The sequence below is a fragment of the Coregonus lavaretus genome (genome assembly GCF_964263955.1).
Source record: "Coregonus lavaretus genome assembly, chromosome: 3".
NCBI classification, from domain to species: domain Eukaryota; kingdom Metazoa; phylum Chordata; class Actinopteri; order Salmoniformes; family Salmonidae; genus Coregonus; species Coregonus lavaretus.
In genome coordinates this window covers 57858718-57876663 of record NC_139990.1, presented here as the reverse complement: position 1 = coordinate 57876663, position 17946 = coordinate 57858718, and the positions used below count along the sequence as shown (strand labels likewise).

The 17946-nt window shown below is 47.0% G+C and overlaps 1 protein-coding gene across 1 annotated transcript in view; it reads left to right on the top strand.

Moving 5' to 3' along the window:
- LOC311106628 (putative leucine--tRNA ligase, mitochondrial) overlaps nt 1-17946 on the top strand; it is a 39979-nt gene that overhangs the window by 11170 nt on the left and 10863 nt on the right. The window contains exons 4-13 of the mRNA XM_084149016.1: nt 4170-4261; nt 5828-5888; nt 6015-6104; nt 6618-6761; nt 9724-9831; nt 10791-10950; nt 12555-12659; nt 13291-13406; nt 13823-14106; nt 17475-17573. Of these exons, the coding sequence (XP_084005142.1) occupies nt 4170-4261; nt 5828-5888; nt 6015-6104; nt 6618-6761; nt 9724-9831; nt 10791-10950; nt 12555-12659; nt 13291-13406; nt 13823-14106; nt 17475-17573 (1259 nt within the window). The remainder of the gene's footprint in view (nt 1-4169; nt 4262-5827; nt 5889-6014; nt 6105-6617; nt 6762-9723; nt 9832-10790; nt 10951-12554; nt 12660-13290; nt 13407-13822; nt 14107-17474; nt 17574-17946) is intronic.

The following is a 17946-nucleotide window of genomic DNA, read 5'->3' as shown; positions in this document are numbered from 1 at the left end:
ACTCACTCTGACGATCATGACAGAAGATCCCACCACTCCAGGACCAAGCAGCGTGTCCAGGAGCAGGCGGCCTGGACATGGGAGGAAGCGCCGGGAAAGGAGCTGGAGAGGTTGGCGATGGCCCAGGTGGGCAAATTGTGGTCCTGGGAGGACATGCTCGGGGGCAAAGGGCCATGGGCAAAGATTAAGGCCCTGGCGAGAGAGGAGCAACGGCGTCAACAGTGTCGTCGTCGGACGGACGAGAGGCAACCCCAGAAATTTTTTAGGGGGGGGCACACGGCATGGGCGACGGGGCAGCAGGAGGCTGCCACAGGGCGTTTTGGGAGATTAGGAGAGGAGGCCACCGGGTTTGGGGGGCCAGAAGGCAGGTTGGCGGAGCCTGGATGGAGAGCAAAGCCAACTCCCCGTACTCAGGCATGGCAGCATGAGGCTGGGCAGGTTCCGGGGTATGCGGAGCTGCGCACTGTGCCACGAGTGGTCCGGCATAGTCCGGTACGTCCTGTGCGAGCACCTCGCACGTGTCGTGCGAAGGTGGGCATGCAGCCAGGACGGAGTGTGCCGGCTCAGCGCTCGTGGCCTCCAGTGCCTCTCCTCGGTCCCGGATATCCTGCGCCAGTGTCACGTGCTGTTATGCCAGTACGGGTACACAGCCCTGCACGTCCTGTGCTGATGCCTCACACAGAGTGTGTGAAGGTAGGCATTCAGCCAGGACGGGTTGTGGCAGCTCTTCACTCCAGGTCTCCTATCCGTCTCCACAGCCCGGCCCGGCCTGTTCCTGCTCCTCGCACCAAGCCTACGGTGCGCGTCGCCAGCCCGGCCCGGCCTGTGCCTGCTCCTCGCACCAAGCCTACGGTGCGCGTCGCCAGCCCGGCCCGGCCTGTGCCTGTTCCTCGCACCAAGCCTACGGTGTGCGTCGCCAGCCCGGCCCGGCCTGTTCCTGCTCCTCGCACCAAGCCTACGGTGTGCGTCGCCAGGCCGGTCCGGCCTGTTCCTGCTCCTCGCACCAAGCCTACGGTGTGCGTCGCCAGCCCGGCCCGGCCTGTTCCTGCTCCTCGCACCAAGCCTACGGTGTGCGTCGCCAGGCCGGTCCGGCCTGTTCCTGCTCCTCGCACCAAGCCTACGGTGTGCGTCACCAGCCCGGTCCGGCCCGTTCCTGCTCCACGCACCAGGCCAGGGGTGCGCATCGTCAGCCCGGTCCGGTCCGTTCCTGCGCCACGCACCAAGCCAGGGGTGCGCATCGTCAGCCCCGTCCGGCCCGTGGCTGCTCCACGCACCAAGCCAGGGGTGCGCATCGTCAGCCCGGTCCGGCCCGCTCCTGCTCCACGCACCAAGCCAGGGGTGCGCGTCGTCAGTCCGGCACAACCCGTGCCTGGGTCACCGGTGCCTGGTCAGGTACCGGTCAGCTGCTCCACACCGGAGCTTAAGCAATCCGCTCCTACGATGTCCAGTCCAGCTCCAGCCAGCGGGGCCAGACCGGACCAGGGGCGCTACGGGGGGATTATTGGAGGGTGGTGGGCAAGCCCGGAGCCGGAACCGCCACCGAGGAGGAATGCCCACCCAGCCCTCCCCTGGTTTGTTTATGTTTAGGCGCAGTCGCAGTCCGCGCCTTTAGGGGGGGGTACTGTCACACCCTGGCTCTGGGACTCTATATGTTGAGCCAGGGTGTGTGGATTCTATGTGTTGTATTTCTGTGTTGGCCAGAGTGGTTCCCAATCAGAGGCAACGAGTGTCAGCTGTTGCTGGTTGTCTCTGATTGGGAGCCATACTTATAGAGGCTGTTTTCCCACATTAGTTGTGGGATCTTGTTCCTTTCGGTGTGTTCCTTTTGGTTTACATAGGACGTCACGGTATCGTTTATTGTTTTGTTGTTCGTGCATTCATTAAATAAAGAAGTATGTTCGTTCATCACGCTGCGCCTTGGTCCACTCACTCTGACGATCTTGACATAGTTGTGGTGTGATGTTTAGTCAAATCCCTTCCCTGTAGCCTAGTTGTGGTGAGATGTTTAGTAAAATCCCTTCCCTGGTGCCTAGTTATTTACATTTTTACATTTTAGTCATTTAGCAGACGCTCTTATCCAGAGCGACTTACAGTTAGTGAGTGCATACATTTTTCAAAGTTGTGGTGTGATGTTTAGTAAAATCCCTTCCCTGTAGCCTAGTTGTGGTGTGATGTTTAGTGGTTAGACTGTCTGTGGCTCTGTTCTGCTTTCAGCCTACAACTCGTCTCTTCACAGATGGAACCAGAGCTTTTGGGATTTGTGTGTGGGTGGACACATACACTTTAGCATAGCCGTGCCAATATGTTGCATGCCCAAAATCAGCCACCTCCCCTGGGACTCCTGTCTTTCAGGCTGTCCTGCTGGTCTGGATGGACAAGTCACTCCCTAAAATACATCTAAGTCCTCCACTCTGTAGACAGGTTGCTCTCTTAGCTCCTCCTCTATCCATAGGTGAACCATTGGTTATCCATAGGTTAAATGTAGGCAATACAGTCGTAGTGGGGGAGTTAGAGATTTGACTTTGGGCCTGGGGTTGTTGTGGAGCATCGACTGTTAAAAAGGGATGATGGTTTGTCTCTGACATAGTCTCTTTGGGCTGATGTAACTTTGAGAAATGAACCGAGGCAGACAGCCTGTCCTGTCCGTCAGGAGTTCCTCTCTTCTCTACAACAGGTCTGCTAAAGGTCCTCCTCACTACATTAGATAATGGGCACATTTAAACCGAAAAAACGGTGTATTAACACGGCAAGCACATCTATTTTAATGATCGTAGGGACGTATTTATATTTATAGATCTACAGGTACTAATTTCTCTGGTCAATGTCTGTATATTTTACCTTGGCACGCAGGTGCTCACTTAGACTAATAACATCTAGCACTCAGCTTTACAAATTAGACCCAGGCAGTTACCAAGGATACCGATTCGTCTGACTCGTTAGTCGATGCACACTCCTCTCCTCTCCTGTCCCCCTCTCTCTCTTTCTCTCTCTCTCTCTCTCTCTCTCTCTCTCTGCTTCTCTTCCATTCTCCTCTCTTCTCCACTCCTGTCCCTTTATTGCCTCTCCTCTGTTTTCTTTCTCTTCAGTAAGTGTATGGGTGGAAGAAAAGCGAAGGATCAAGAAGGAATAGAGAAGGGTGGAGAAGGGGTTATCAATTCTTAATAGTATTGTGAGAAGTGGAGGGAAGGAGGGAAATAAGTGAGAAAACACATTGTGAGGAGGAGAGGGGTGAAAACAAGTAAGGGTTGAATAGAAAAGAGGGTTGGGGGGGGGGGGGGGGGGGGAGACTGACTGCAAGCAAGCAAAAGCTGGGAGCCTGTGTAAACGTCTGATCACATCGGTCAGTGCTGAAAAGTACAATGCCTTACAACACAACATCCCCATACTGAATGTGAATGAAATATAGATGATGATGATCCAAACAGAGAGGCCTTGATTCCTATTACCATCCTCCACTTAACACATCCAATCAGACCAACGCCAGTATGTTCCCTCCCATTCTAATGTTTAACTCACATTAGGCCTTTATGGGCCTGTGCACAGCCACACATGCATTAGATGTTTAAATGTTCCCTCACCTCTCTGCCTTACACTCTGGTTGTGTTTAACAGCTTGTACGTACAGTACAGGCCTTCTGGCATAGAACAGAGATTATGGATAATGAGATGGGATAGGTAAACACTGTGCATGTTTAAAGATGCATGCAAGACTGTATTACAGTCAAATGCTCTTGTACAGCCTTCGGGCCTTGTAGTTGATGTTCTTTACTAGGGATAATAATATAATAATAATATGGCATTTAGCAGACGCTTTTATCCAAAGCCACTTATAGTCATGTGTGCATACATTTTTACGTATGGGTGGTCCCGGGGATCGAACCCACTACCCTGGCGTTACAAGCGCCATGCCCTACCAATTGAGCTACAGAGGAGTGCTTGAGCACTCTCAAACAGGCCTGTGTTAAAGGGATATACTGAAAAGTCAGGTGTGATATGTTCACGTATGGTCTCTGTGCCGGTTTGTTGTGTCTGAAGCACAGCTATAGCTGTATTAGTAATTGCCTTGACTAAAAGGGGACAAATAAAGGATTTTTACATTGAATTGAACTGTTATCTTGTGTAACAGCCATGTGTGATATGTAACTGATTTCTGTATAACTGTGTTTTTAGGTGCTAAACCCAATGGGCTGGGATGCTTTTGGACTCCCAGCAGAGAATGCTGCCATCGAGAGAGGCCTTGACCCAGAGGAATGGACTAAGAGGTACAATACAAGATATGACACAAACACTTCTCTCTCTCGCTCTCTCTCTCTCTCTCTCTCTCTCTCTCTCTCTCTCTCTCTCTCTCTCTCTCTCTCTCTCTCTCTCTCTCTCTCTCTCTCTCTCTCTCTCTCTCTCTCTCTCTCTCTCTCTCTCATTCAATTCAATTTCAATTCAATTTCAATTTAAGGGCTTTATTGGCATGGGAAACGTATGTTAACATTGCCAAAGCAAGTGAAGGAGATAGTAAACAAAAGTGAAATAAACAATAAATATTAACAGTAAACATTACACTCAGAAGTTTCAAAAGAATAAAGACATTTCAAATGTCATATTATGTATATATACAGTGTTCTAACAATGTGCAAAGAGTTAAAGTACAAATGGGAAAATAAATAAACATAAATATGGGTTGTATTTACAATGGTGTTTGTTCTTCACTGGTTGCCCTTTTCTTGTGGCAACAGGTCACAAATCTTGCAGCTGTGATGGCACACTGTGGTTTTTCACCCAGTAGATAAGGGAGTTTATCAAAATTGGGTTTGTTTTCGAATTCTTTGTGGATCGCTGTAATCTGAGGGAAATATGTGTCTCTAATATGGTCATACATTTGGCAGGAGGTTAGGAAGTGCAGCTCAGTTTCCACCTCATTTTGTGGGCAGTGTGCACATAGCCTGTCTTCTCTTGAGAGCCAGGTCTGCCTACGGCGGCCTTTCTCAATAGCAAGGCTATGCTCACTGAGTCTGTACATAGTCAAAGCTTTCCTTAAGTTTGGGTCAGTCACAGTGGTCAGGTATTCTGCCACTGTGTACTCTCTGTTTAGGGCCAAATAGCATTCTAGTTTGCTCCGTTTTTTTGTTTGTTCTTTCCGATGTGTCAAGTAATTCTCTTTTTGTTTTCTCATGATTTGGTTGGGTCTAATTGTGTTGTTGTTGTTGTCCTGGGGCTGTGTGGGGTCTGTTTGTGTTTGTGAACAGAGCCCCAGGACCAGCTTACTTAGGGGACTCTTCTCCAAGTTCATCTCTCTGTAGGTGATGGCTTTGTTATGGAAGGTTTGGGAATCGCTTCCTTTTAAGTGGTTATAGAATTTAACGGCTCTTTTCTGGATTTTGATAATTAGCGGGTATTGGCCTAATTCTGCTCTGCATGCATTATTTGGTGTTTTACGTTGTACACGGAGGATGTTTTTGCAGAATTCTGCATGCAGAGTCTCAATTTGGTGTTTGTCCCATTTTGTGAATTCTTGGTTGGTGAGCAGACCCCAGACCTTATAACCATAAAGGGCTATGGGTTCTATAACTGATAGCCAGATCCTAATTGGTAGTCTCTCTCTCTCTCTCTCTCTCTCTCTCTCTCTCTCTCTCTCTCTCTCTCTCTCTCTCTCTCTCTCTCTCTCTCTCTCTCTCTCTCTCTCTCTCTCTCTCTCTCTCTCTCTCTCTCTCTCTCTCTCTCTCTCTCTCTCTCTCTCTCTCTCTCTCTCTCTCTCTCTCTCTCTCTCTCTCTCTCTCTCTCTCTCTCTCTCATTCCCCCTAACGTCCCTCCTCTCCCTTGTCTGTCTCCGTCCCCAGTAATATCCAGTCCATGCGGGAGCAGCTCGACAGCCTAGGGCTCTGCTTTAATTGGGACAAGGTGAGTAATGAGAGGAGCTGAGCACCACCTCCAACCTTCTAGTGGGAGGCTCTGTGTGGGTGGATGACTCTCTTTTCTCTCGTGCGTGTGTATGAATCATCTTGTGGATCCCTCTCCTCTGACCAGGAGGTGACCACCTGCCTGCCAGACTACTACAGGTGGACCCAGTGGCTGTTCGTCAAGCTCTTCAAGGCAGGACTGGCCTATCAGAAAGAGGTAGGTTCAGTGGCCTTGAATCTGTCCAATCCTTGTCATTGGCTGTGTCTCAATAGTCTAAAGTGGGTTACCTCTCTTCATCTCCTTTCCATCTCTGCTGACGAGGAGATGACAATACTTTAGACTAATGTGATGCAGTCATGCCCCTGGTATTGTCATGGGCCTGTGTAGAGCTCCAGGGAGGCAGGATGAGGGAGACACACCCCAGGAGGATGACTCAGGCAGGCCACAGAGGCTCACAGAGGCCTGGGGAACAGTCTTCAGTAACTATGGAGCCTCCTGTGGCTTTGTGAGGAAAACATATTTTGTCTAGTAGATTACAGACCATCGGAAAATCTGTGCTGTAGTGGAGGGGTCATGTAATTTAATCAGATACAAGCTATTTTGGCACTCATATCAGGAAACATCTGTCTCTTTCTTTGATTGGATCAGCTTCTGTGATGTTGGCTTATGTCTGTCTTTGTGTCTGTGTGTATTTGTAGTAATTGGCATGTGTGTGTGTGTTTGTTCCAGGCGGTGGTGAACTGGGACCCTGTGGACCAGACGGTGTTGGCTGATGAGCAGGTGGATGAGAGCGGGCGCTCCTGGAGGTCTGGAGCTCTGGTGGAGCAGAAACTACTCAGGCAGTGGTTCATTAAGACAACCAACTACGCCAAGGTAAGTGTGTGTGTGTGTGTGTGTCTCGTGCACATTGCGGGTGTGTTGGTAATAAGCCCGTCAGCAGCAATAAGGGTCAAAGGGCGTCCTATCACATCAATCTCGCCACCTGCGCCATTTGGCATAATCTGATTGGCTGGCTACATTAGAGGCTGTGTGAGAATGGAAGGGGGGGAGACCCCTCTGATGTCAATCACTGCAGACACCATGGCAGCAGCTTTAGCCCTGGCTATGGAACAAACCTGGGCTCAAGTAGGATTTGTTTTCTTTCAAATACTTTAGCTGTGATTGAGTGATCTTACCTGGCACAATGGAACCAATGGACTAGTTCCAAACTGCAAAGCCCACCCATCTGGAACTTCAGACTGGGTCAATCAAATGCTCAGAGTATTTGAAAAAAAAATTATTACTACCTGAACCCAGCCCTGGCTGTGTAATCAGCAGCCTGCTGAGAATGTCATTCCCAGGCTGGCCTCGCCGGTCCTGGCCAGTCTGACTGATGAGAAACCTCCACGTCTCCAGCAGCAGGGTCTCATAATCACTACCAGCCACTACCAGCTACACTCTGGTTTGAAATTACCCTCTCTGGAGATTTATTCCACTCATGGGTTGGGCAGCGCACTCACAGGCTGAAGAGCGTGCACGCACGCAATCACACACATACACACACACACACACACACACAGGCAGCTTGAACCTGGGCACATGGAGCGAGAGTAACTGGAGGTGCGCTGATTCAAACCTCTCCAGATGAGGAATGGTTGGTACTGAGAGGCTCTGAGTGGAAGCCTTCCAAACCTGTCTGATTGGTGGGCCAGAAGGTCAGGTTCCCTATGCTGATAGATTCATGCTGCTAGAGCCTTGATTGATAAGGGTTGATTGATGTGTGCGTGCTGCTGGTACCATTTCCAGTTCCCCCACTTCCCCTGGCCCCTGGTAAAGACATACACTTGTCGCTCACACATTAACCAGCAGGCTTCAACTGTATGACCCAGTAACTGCACTTTATCTCTGAAATTCACTCACACACACACACACCACACACATACACACACACACACACACACACACGATGAACACAATTAATAATTACATTGACAATAGATGTTTTCTATTTCATGCATAATCACACACTCATGGACTCACTCATTTGAACACATCACACTGTAGTGTCATGTAAATCAACACAGTGGCATTCACTTCAATTACCAGCCTCACACAGACTTTACACATACAGTACATTCATCATTTTACACAAGCATACAAACATATACACTCTATTAAGCTTTGCTAGATTGTTCCGTAGGCAGCCTGAGATATATTCACATGCATGTGTTAGGGTGATAAAATATTTCATGTATGAACGCATGTAGGAGAGATGCTCCAAAAGATGCAGGGAAACCCACACACACACTCACACACACAGACATTGACACGGACACACTAAAAAACCTTAGCCACCCTCACTTTATTGATATAGCATTTTATAGCTTTGCTAGGTTGCCATGGATACCCTTGGAATTGGCCCATCCATAGGCCTACATCTCTGGTTAAACCCTCAGGTTTATGTGGCTCCATTGATGTCGCTTCTTTTCTGGAGACAGACACTATTTTATTTTTTATTTTTTTTCTCTTCATCTCATGATTTGAGCAGAGTACCACCTCACCTCAGTTCCCCTCAGCAGGTTTGTTTTTGGTGTCAATGCCGTGACACCTCGTGGCGGGGTGTCTCAGACACCACAGCCTGCTGGCAGCCAGGCTGTACGCTCACACTGGCATTGTTGCTAGGCTGCTTGACTGACACAAAGACACCAGCATTTATGGCAAGACATCTCTTTCTCACTCTCTCAGATTCTGTCTCTCTCTCTCCCTCTCTCTCTCTCTCTCTCTCTCTCTCTCTCTCTCTCTCTCCATCCATGCTTTAGAAACAGTGAAATAACAGTGATACACACTGCAATTACAATCATCCTTATCTCCGTTGTTAGTATTGGTTGTATTTATGTTATTAGTGTTATTACAGTGTGTTGGATAGAGATCTCAGAGGGTGGCTAGGTAATGGGTTGTGACAGTGGGAGAGAGGGATATCAAATTGGTGCTGTTGCCTTTTTATATTCTCCATTCAGACAGAAGAGGAACCCAGCTGGGGCTTTCTGGCCTGCCCCTTGTTGTTATGCATAGCTTCCTTTTAGAAGTATGTGTGTGTCTTTCTCTCTCTCTTTCTCTCTACATCTGTCTCTCTCTCTCTCTCTCTCTCTCTCTCTCTCTCTCTCTCTCTCTCTCTCTCTCTCTCTCTCTCTCTCTCTCTCTCTCTCTCTCTCTACATCTGTCTCTCTCTCTCTCTCTCTACATCTGTCTCTCTCTACATCTGTCTCTCTCTCTCTACATCTGTCTCTCGCTCTCTCTACATCTGTCTCTCTCTCTCTCTCTTTCTCTCTCTACATCTGTCTCTCTCTCTCTCTCTACATCTGTCTCTCTCTCTCTCTCGCTCTCTCTTCATCTGTCTCTCTCTCACTCTCTCTTCATCTGTCTCTCTCTCTTCATCTGTCTCTCTGTCTCTCTCATCTGTCTGTCTGTCTCTCTCTCTCTCTCTCTCTCTCTCTCTCTCTCTCTACATCTGTCTCTCTCTCTCTCGTTATGAAACTGTTGTTGAGAATGAGTGAGGGAGTCATGAGTGATTGCTTTGTGATAAACGGAAAAGTAGGCCGGGTGGAGGTCAGGATTTCTAAAATCCCTCTGACTGCATAATGTGACACGAGGCAGACTGTGTTATTGTGCCAGGAGATTGGCTGAGCTTTGGAAGAGCCTCTCAGGATACAGAGGAAGAGTCAATGATGTGCTGATCTGGGACTTGAACCCAGTGAGTGTTCTCCAAACGTATACAGTATCTTCATCTGACATTACAATATGATTTAACATCTTATGTCAGGATTTTTTATTTATTATGTATTTCTCTCTCTCCCAGCCCCTGCTGGACGCCCTAGCAGAGCTGCCAGAATGGTATGGGGTCAAGGCCATGCAGGCCAACTGGATTGGAGACTGCACCGGCTGCTACTTCGACTTCCACCTCAAGGTTAGACTCACATCTCTCATCCGTTCCCTCTTGTCAGTCATCCTGCTTTAGTTTAGACTACTTAGTCTTCCAGGTATAAACATTTGAATGTATTCTAGGATTATCACTAGGATTATCACTAGGATTATCACTGAGATTCTCACCTGCTGATAGGCTACATCATTCTCATTCAGCAAGCAGCACGCGTCGTCCCTCTGCAAGCAGCAATTTACTCAAACATAGTGACTGTGTGGCTGTGTGTTTATTTGCATTGAACTATCTAAATGCACTTTTAGAATGTTGAAAGAGTATTGACATTCTAAAATGGTTTTGCTTAAAGCCTACTGTGAACTCCATTTTATTATTATTATTACAACTCCAGTCACCCCAGTCATCGAACTCTCCTTGCAACAGATGGAGGAAATGTATTAGGCCAGCTAGTTGATGCCTTCCTTCCTTATTAAAATCGTTATCACATTTCTGGAAAGGGGGTGGTTATGACTTTCTGAGTGTGCGTGTGTGCATGTGTGTGTGTGTAGGAGGGGGGGTTCTCATAAATCAGTCAGAACCTGGCAGAGTGGGTAATTAAAAGTAGTGCCAGCGGTCGTTTTGTAGATGGGAAGCAGGAACCAGTCCCATTACATCTTTAACATTGTCAAGGGTGTTCTGTACTAAATGACTCCCAGAGTAGCTACTTAAGATCTGTATTATGATTCTGTATTTTTGGTGACAATTTAATGGGATTTCTGTCAGGCGATAGCATGTTAACGCATTAACGTTAAAAACATGATCAATTGCTAAATATTGCACACACACCTCACTACGTTTTTTTCTTTTTTTCTTACCAACTAGTGTTATGTTTGGTTTTTGAACTGTGTCCTGCTTTACCCTGCTCAACAACAAATGTAACAAAGTTACTGTCCTGTCATGTATTTATCCATAAACTGTGTGTGTTTCTGTCTATCCTTCCCTCCATGCAGGTGAATGGGGAGGAGACGGGGGAGACTCTAGCAGGCTACACCTCCAGCCCAGAGGCAGTGTTTGGGGCTGCCTACCTGTCCATCCTCCCCTCCCACAGATTGCTCCATGGTACCAGCCCAGTCCGCTCAGCCCTGGAGAGAGCCCTGCAGACAGGCAGAGGTAAGAAGGAACCACTGTCCAGACCTGGTAGTCTGTGGTCATTTTTTAAGTGGTGCTTTTATCCAAAGTGGCTTACAGTAAATATGTATTATATGTGGCCCATTGTAACTCTGTCAGAGCAATGCCACGTTTTTGATCAAGTATACTGAACAAAAATATTAAATCAAAATGCAACAATTTCAAAGATTTTACTGAGTTACAGTTCATATAAGGAAATCAGTCAATTAATTAAGCCCTAATCTATGGATTTCACATGACTGGGAATACAGATATGCATCTGTTGGTCACAGATGCCTTAAAAGAAATGGGCCTCACAATGGGCCTCAGGATCTCGTCACTGTATTTCTGTGCATTCAAATTGCCATCGATAAAATGCAATTGTGTTCGTTGTCCATAGCTTATGCCTGCCCATACCAAAACCCCACCAGTACCATGGGGCACTCTGTTCACAATAATAATATGCCATTTAGCAGACGCTTTTATCCAAAGCGACTTATAGTCATGTGTGCATACATTTTTACGTATGGTCAATGTTGACATCAGCAAATCGCTCGCCCACAGGATGCCATACACGTGGTCTGCGGTTGTGAGGCCAGTTGGATGTACTGCCAAATTCTCTAAAACAACGTTTGAGGTGGCTTATGGTAGAGAAATGATCATTAAATTCTCTGGCAACAGCTCTGGTGGACATTCCTGCAGTCAGCATGCCAATTGCACACCCTCAAAACTTGAGACATCTGTGGCATTGTGTTGTGTGACAAAACTGCACATTTTAGAGTGGCCTTTTATTGTCCCCAGCAAAAGGTGTACCTATGTAATGATCATGACGTTTAATCAGCTTCTTGATATGCCACACCTGTCAAGTGGATGGATTATCTTGGCAAAGGAGAAATGCTCACTAACAGGGATGTAAACAAATTTGTGCACAGCATTTGAGAGAAATAAGCTTTTTGTGTGGATGGAACATTTCTGGGATCTTTTATTTCAGCTCATGAAACATGGGACCAACACTTTACATGTTGCGTTTAGATTTTTGTTCAGTGTATTATAGAGAATTACTGGCTGTTAGTAGTTGATTTTGGATGTTGATGTTGAGTTTAGTGCTTGCTCACGCTAAAATGAAACACAGTGCAACACAGGTACATACATTTGGTTTTTCTGGAGGTTATGTCCAGAGGTATTGGTGTAGATGTGTGTGAGCAGCACTTATCGTGTGTGTGTGTGTGTAGAGAGACAGTTGTGCATGGGTATACCCTCCAGGATATGTTATGTGTTTCTCTGCTGCTCTTCTCCCGGTGCCTCTGTGTGTTTTACTTGGGATTCCCCTGAATCTCTCTCTTTATCTTTATCAAACTTTCTCGCTCTCTCTTTCTCCCTCTCTTTCTCTCACTCCCCCACCTCTCTCCCTCTCTGTCTCGCTCAATCTATGCTCTCTCTTTCTCTCTATCCTCTCTCTCTTTTTTGCTGTCTCTCTCACTGTCACGCTGTCTGTCTTTATCTATCCCTCTCTCTCTTGATCTCTTCTCTCTCTGATTGTTGATAATGAGGCACCAGGGGAGAAGCTCTCCCTCGCTGACTCCTGAACTCTGACCTTTAACCCCCAGACTGCCTGACAGAGGTCACCGCCCACAACCTATTTACCGGTCAGGAACTTCCCCTGGTCATCTCCAGCAAGCAGGAGTTTGAGGGTCATCTAGACACGGTCATAGGTACGTGGATGTGTGTGTGGGTTTGAACGTCCACATGGCTTGCACATACAGTATGTACTCATTGTGTATTATTGACCTTTGAGCTTTTGTTCTTGTGCTTTTATTCGTCTCTCTATTTCATGAATCACGTTCAGCCTGTCCCTGTGTCCTGTACATGTTTGTAGATGTCACTGTGCCAGTGTGTCCTTGAGCCTGCAGTGTGTCTCTGTCATACTCTGGGCGTCCGGCTGCTGTTGTACAATGATGTAACCTTAACTCTCTAGAAGGAGTTCCCTGCTTGGTGCTTTGGGTGTTTGTCCACAAGGAGGCAATACCCATGAAGAACTAGTCATATCCCAGCAACCCGCAGCCCCCCATTTGTAGGCCCGTGGACCAATTTCAACTCAGTCGGGGTCTCAACTTACTGTTGAGAGTTAGAATTATACAATACACAAGGTGCAATTTCATGATGAGTTCCGTTTTTGTGGCCCCCACCCCAATCAAGTTGCCAATCCCTGTTCTAGGTAAAGACGGCCCCTGAGACACCTCATTCTCAACAGATAGGCTCCCTAAAGTGGAGTTGTTTACTGTGTGTGTGCATGCTGGTGTGCACGTGTGTGTGACAAATGTACCACGTGTGTGTACCTGGCAGGTATCCCTGACAGCAGTGTGGAGGATGCTTCTGTGGCAAGGGCTCTGGGTCTGAGCTGGAGCCCAGTCCTGAAGAGCCAGGAGGATGGAACGCACACACTGCTCAACTCTGCTGAGGTCTGTTTGGACACACAGCAACACACACTGTCACTCTACACATCGTTACCAGAAAACCAGCTTTTCAGTCATTATACAGATTGTATGCCACTCAGACATTGCTCGTCCTAATATTTATATATTTCTTAATTCCATTCTTTTACTTTTAGATTTGTATGTATTGTTGTGAATGGTTAGATACTGCTGCACTGTTGGAGCTAGGAACACAAGCATTTCGCTACACCCGCAATAACATCTGCTAAATATGTGTATGTGACCAATAAAATGTGATTTGATTTTATGGTTATTAATGGAAGACCCCTATTTATGGTTGAATTAAGTATTGGCAAGTAGCTGAGTTTTGTTGAATTCATGTGTGTTTGAGCTTCTAAACTGTCGTCCTGTTCTCTCTCCATCTATCCACCTCTTCTGTGTAGTTCACAGGCCTCAGCAGGGAGGAGGCTTTTGACTCCATTACCCAGAAGGCCAGAGAGAGAAAAGTGGGTGGCCACCTGACCAGCTCCAAGCTCAGGGATTGGCTTATTTCCCGGCAGCGGTACTGGGGAACGCCCATCCCCATGGTGCATTGTGGGTCTTGTGGTCCTGTGGCGGTCCCTGAGGATCAACTTCCAGTCACCCTGCCCAAACTACTGTCTCTTACGGGGAAGGGGGCATCCCCTCTGGAGCACGCTGATGACTGGATCAGCTGTACCTGTCCCAGGTGAGAACACTCTGACACTGAGTGAGGTGTGAGAACACTTTAGTTGGATCCCAAATGGCACTCTATTCCCTATGTAGCGCACTGCTCTTGACCAGGGCCCATCGGCCTGGGTCAGAATTGAATGCCATCTGATCAAATGTCCAGTTTGGATGTGAACACTGGTACTGAAAGTTGGACTGCAAGTTCATAGCTAGTTCACAAACATAAGTGATGGAGTTCACTTTATTCCACTTATATTAAAATCAAATCATTTTTTTCAAGGTCGCATATCTTTCTCAATGGTTAGTCAGCGACTCTCTCTCTTGCTCTTAGGTTCAAGCAATTATTTCTGGTGCTTTCAGTTTTCTACTCTATCAGTTCTCACTTTCTGCCTGTACTAAAAGTCAGGATAAATGAGTCCAAGGCCAGATCAGCTTTGAGTACTGACACCCTCTCTGTGATTTCGGAGAGTACACAGGATGAATCCCAAATGCAACCCTATTCCCTAAATAGTGCACTACTTTTCACCAGAGCCCTATGGGTCATGGTCAAAAGAAGTGCACTATAAAGTGAATAGGGTGCCATTACGGATGTATCCTGTGTACTCTCTGAACTCACAGAGAGGGTGTCAGTACTCAAAGCTGATCTAGCCTTGGACTCATTTATCCTGACTTTTAGTACATTCAACCACTATGTATTGAGGATATGAATACCGGCAAATGTTTTAATACACAGGGACCAGGGTTATGTAATCAGTGACAGATGTCGCAGTGGTTATATAAACCAGCTGAGGCCTACATGCCGGGCATGTCTGTGCCCCCACCACACACACACACACACCAGGACCAGGGTTATGTAATGAGTGACAGATGTCACAGTGGTTATATAAACCAGCTGGGGCTACATGCAGGGCATGTCTGCGCTTCCACCACACACACACACACACACACACACACACACACACACACACACACACACACACACACACACACACAGACAGACAGTGACTGTCAATGAAATGTGTGAAAATGCTCCATGCTGCTCGTTAAACGGCGGCTGCATCCCAGATGGCACACTATTTCCTATATGGTGCACTACTTTGACCAAGGCCACAGGGCAAACCCAGCTTCTCATGATGAAGACCTTTACCAACACAGGATTGCTTCATGGGGAGATTCCTCCTTGAAAATAATAATAGTTCCATGATTGGAAGTGGAATTGTGGTACAGTAACTAGGAAATGCTGTTTCAACAGCTCAGCCAGACCGTCATACAGAGAGAGAGATGGGGTCGTCTGGTCTGACGGCTAGATCCAGAGACGGTCTCCTCCTCCTCCTCTTCCGTGTCTCTCCATCTCTTGTTGACGGCGTCGGAGGAAATTCGCTCTCTTAACTTAACGATCATGTCCAATTAACCGTGTACAGAAAGTGTTTGATGGGAGATGGTGGGGGAGATGGAGTTTTAACTGTCTGTCTCGTCCTTGAGAAGTAATTTCCTCCACCGCTGATATTGTCTCTGCTCCTCTGCTCCCTGTCTGCCTACTGCTGTGAATTGGCCTGCTCCCTGTCTGCCTACTGCTGTGAATTGGCCCCTCAGTTGAACCCTGTGTGTGATTAGTCCAGCTAGCTTGCAATGCCAGGATAGTGGTTTTGATTCCTGTTTTGGCTTGCCTGGTGACATCACCAGGCGGTATAAATTAATAGACCAATAACAAAGAGAGTTCCAAACCTCTCTGCCAATAACAGCTAGTTATCAGGTTACATATCTCTCCCATTAGGCCCCCTCCAATTCGGTCCCTCACTCCCAAACAGTCGTAGCTAGATTCTTGCTTGAGAAATAATTTGTTGCTAAAAAAGCAATTTTTGTTTATTTTTTACCATTTGAATGCAAAACTATTACAGTAAGGTACTTCATTGTTCTTGCTTCTGATGCCACATCTGTTTGAGAGGCTTCTGCCCCATTCTGGCACGCACACACCCGCAATGCACTTTCAGTTTCATTTTGCTATCTGGTTGAAATTGTAGCTCTAAAATCAGCCTATATACAGCAGGACAGGACAGAACCATAGTCATAGATAGCACGTGTCCAGGCAATCACAGCCCCCCAGGTGTCTGAAACTGTCCGTCTGTCAAATGACAATCTGGACCCTGAATGGTCGATCAGAGAGAGGGAAAACCACAGGGGAGTGGTGTACAGCCGCATGGAATTCTTGGAATACTATAATTCCTCTGTTCTGTGTGGTTTTTCCATTTATTTAGCTATTTTGTCATGAAAGGTACGATGGTGCGTTTTGATCTCATGAAATGGCACCTGGGTATTAACCTGCTACACCTTAGCCTTGTTGCTAAGCAACCCCTCTGCCTTATTATAGACTGGCAGGGTGTGTGTGTGTGAGTGATTGTTTGTGAAGAGGAGTAATTTCACCTTCAGAATAAAAGTGTGAACGTGCGTGGATATGCTTGTGTGTGACAATAAAAACGTCATGCTACAGGGGACCAGGTATGGTGCTGTAGTGTTGTTCTCTAGTGTTGCTGTTTATCTTCCTGACACGGTGATTCTGACTGGGTGGTTGTATTCTATGGAGACTCATTAAACAGTTCCAGTGTGCATGTTGAAAGCAGGTACAAAAAAGTGTTGTTTTTTTGTCACTCGCCTTTGCCAGTGTCCTGTGTTGCTCTCTCAGTGAGGCTGACAGATGAGCAGTGTGTACAGAGAGCTCTGTTTGGATTGGATGAAAAGGGCCTGGGATGGCACTTCCAACAGACGCGCACACACACACACACACACACACACACCAAGCTGGCGCATACACACACACTCACCCACCAAGCTGACATGGTGCTGGCCGGTTTTGTGTCCCTCTGGCAGTGCTATTTAGTCAGAGCACAGGAGCAGGGCTCTGATGGCTGTGTAGTGTAGTGGTTCCAGCCTGACTGTGGCATCTCCAGGGGACATGACCTCCACAGACAGATGGTTCCAGCTCACATTAGATACACACTACACAGGCCAGTCCTCTGGACACTTTATGCCTACAAACTAAACTAAGAAAACTAAACTAACAAAGTCATTTCACAATAGGACAATGGGGGAGACATTTCATTTCTAAAATAACTGCGCACTTACCTATTTCATGTGCCACTATGAATAAGAAACGGTGATTCAAACCAGATAGCTAGCTACATGACAAATATCCACCAAGACTTGAGCCGTGTCATATTCAATCATTATACTGTTATTGACATTTGGAGTCATATCTCCTGCCAGCGCTATCTCCCTCCTGTGGAAATTAGGTTCAAGCGCTAACTGTTACATTTGTTGCAGTGTTTAAATGCACTTTAAATAAAGTTTGTTCTGATTCTATTTGGCCTCTCTCTCCTGTTGTCTTGTCAGGTGTAAAGGGCCGGCCAGAAGGGAGACCGACACCATGGACACGTTCGTGGACTCATCCTGGTACTATTTCAGATACACTGACCCCCACAACCAAGACAGGTGAGATACACTGACCCCCACAACCAAGACAGGTGAGATTCACTGACTGCCAAAACCGATTTTCTCTTCGTCTGTCTGTAGTATCTCTCTCTGTTTGTCTTATCTATGTTCCTATCCCCCCCAAAAATATAATGTCTCCTTTTAAATCAGTCAGCACCAGGTCCTACAGCATGAAAGAGGGGTAGCGAGTGGGAGAGGGAGTGTTGTAGGACCTGGTACTGATTGATTTAAAAGGAAAGATTAGAGACTATATTTTGGGGGTCTGTTCCAAAATGAAATAGCAGTAGAGACAAAAGTCATCTTAGGTAATCTACTCTCCACCAGTGATGTTCCAACTGTTTTGTAGACAAAGAGAATCTAGACAAACATTACA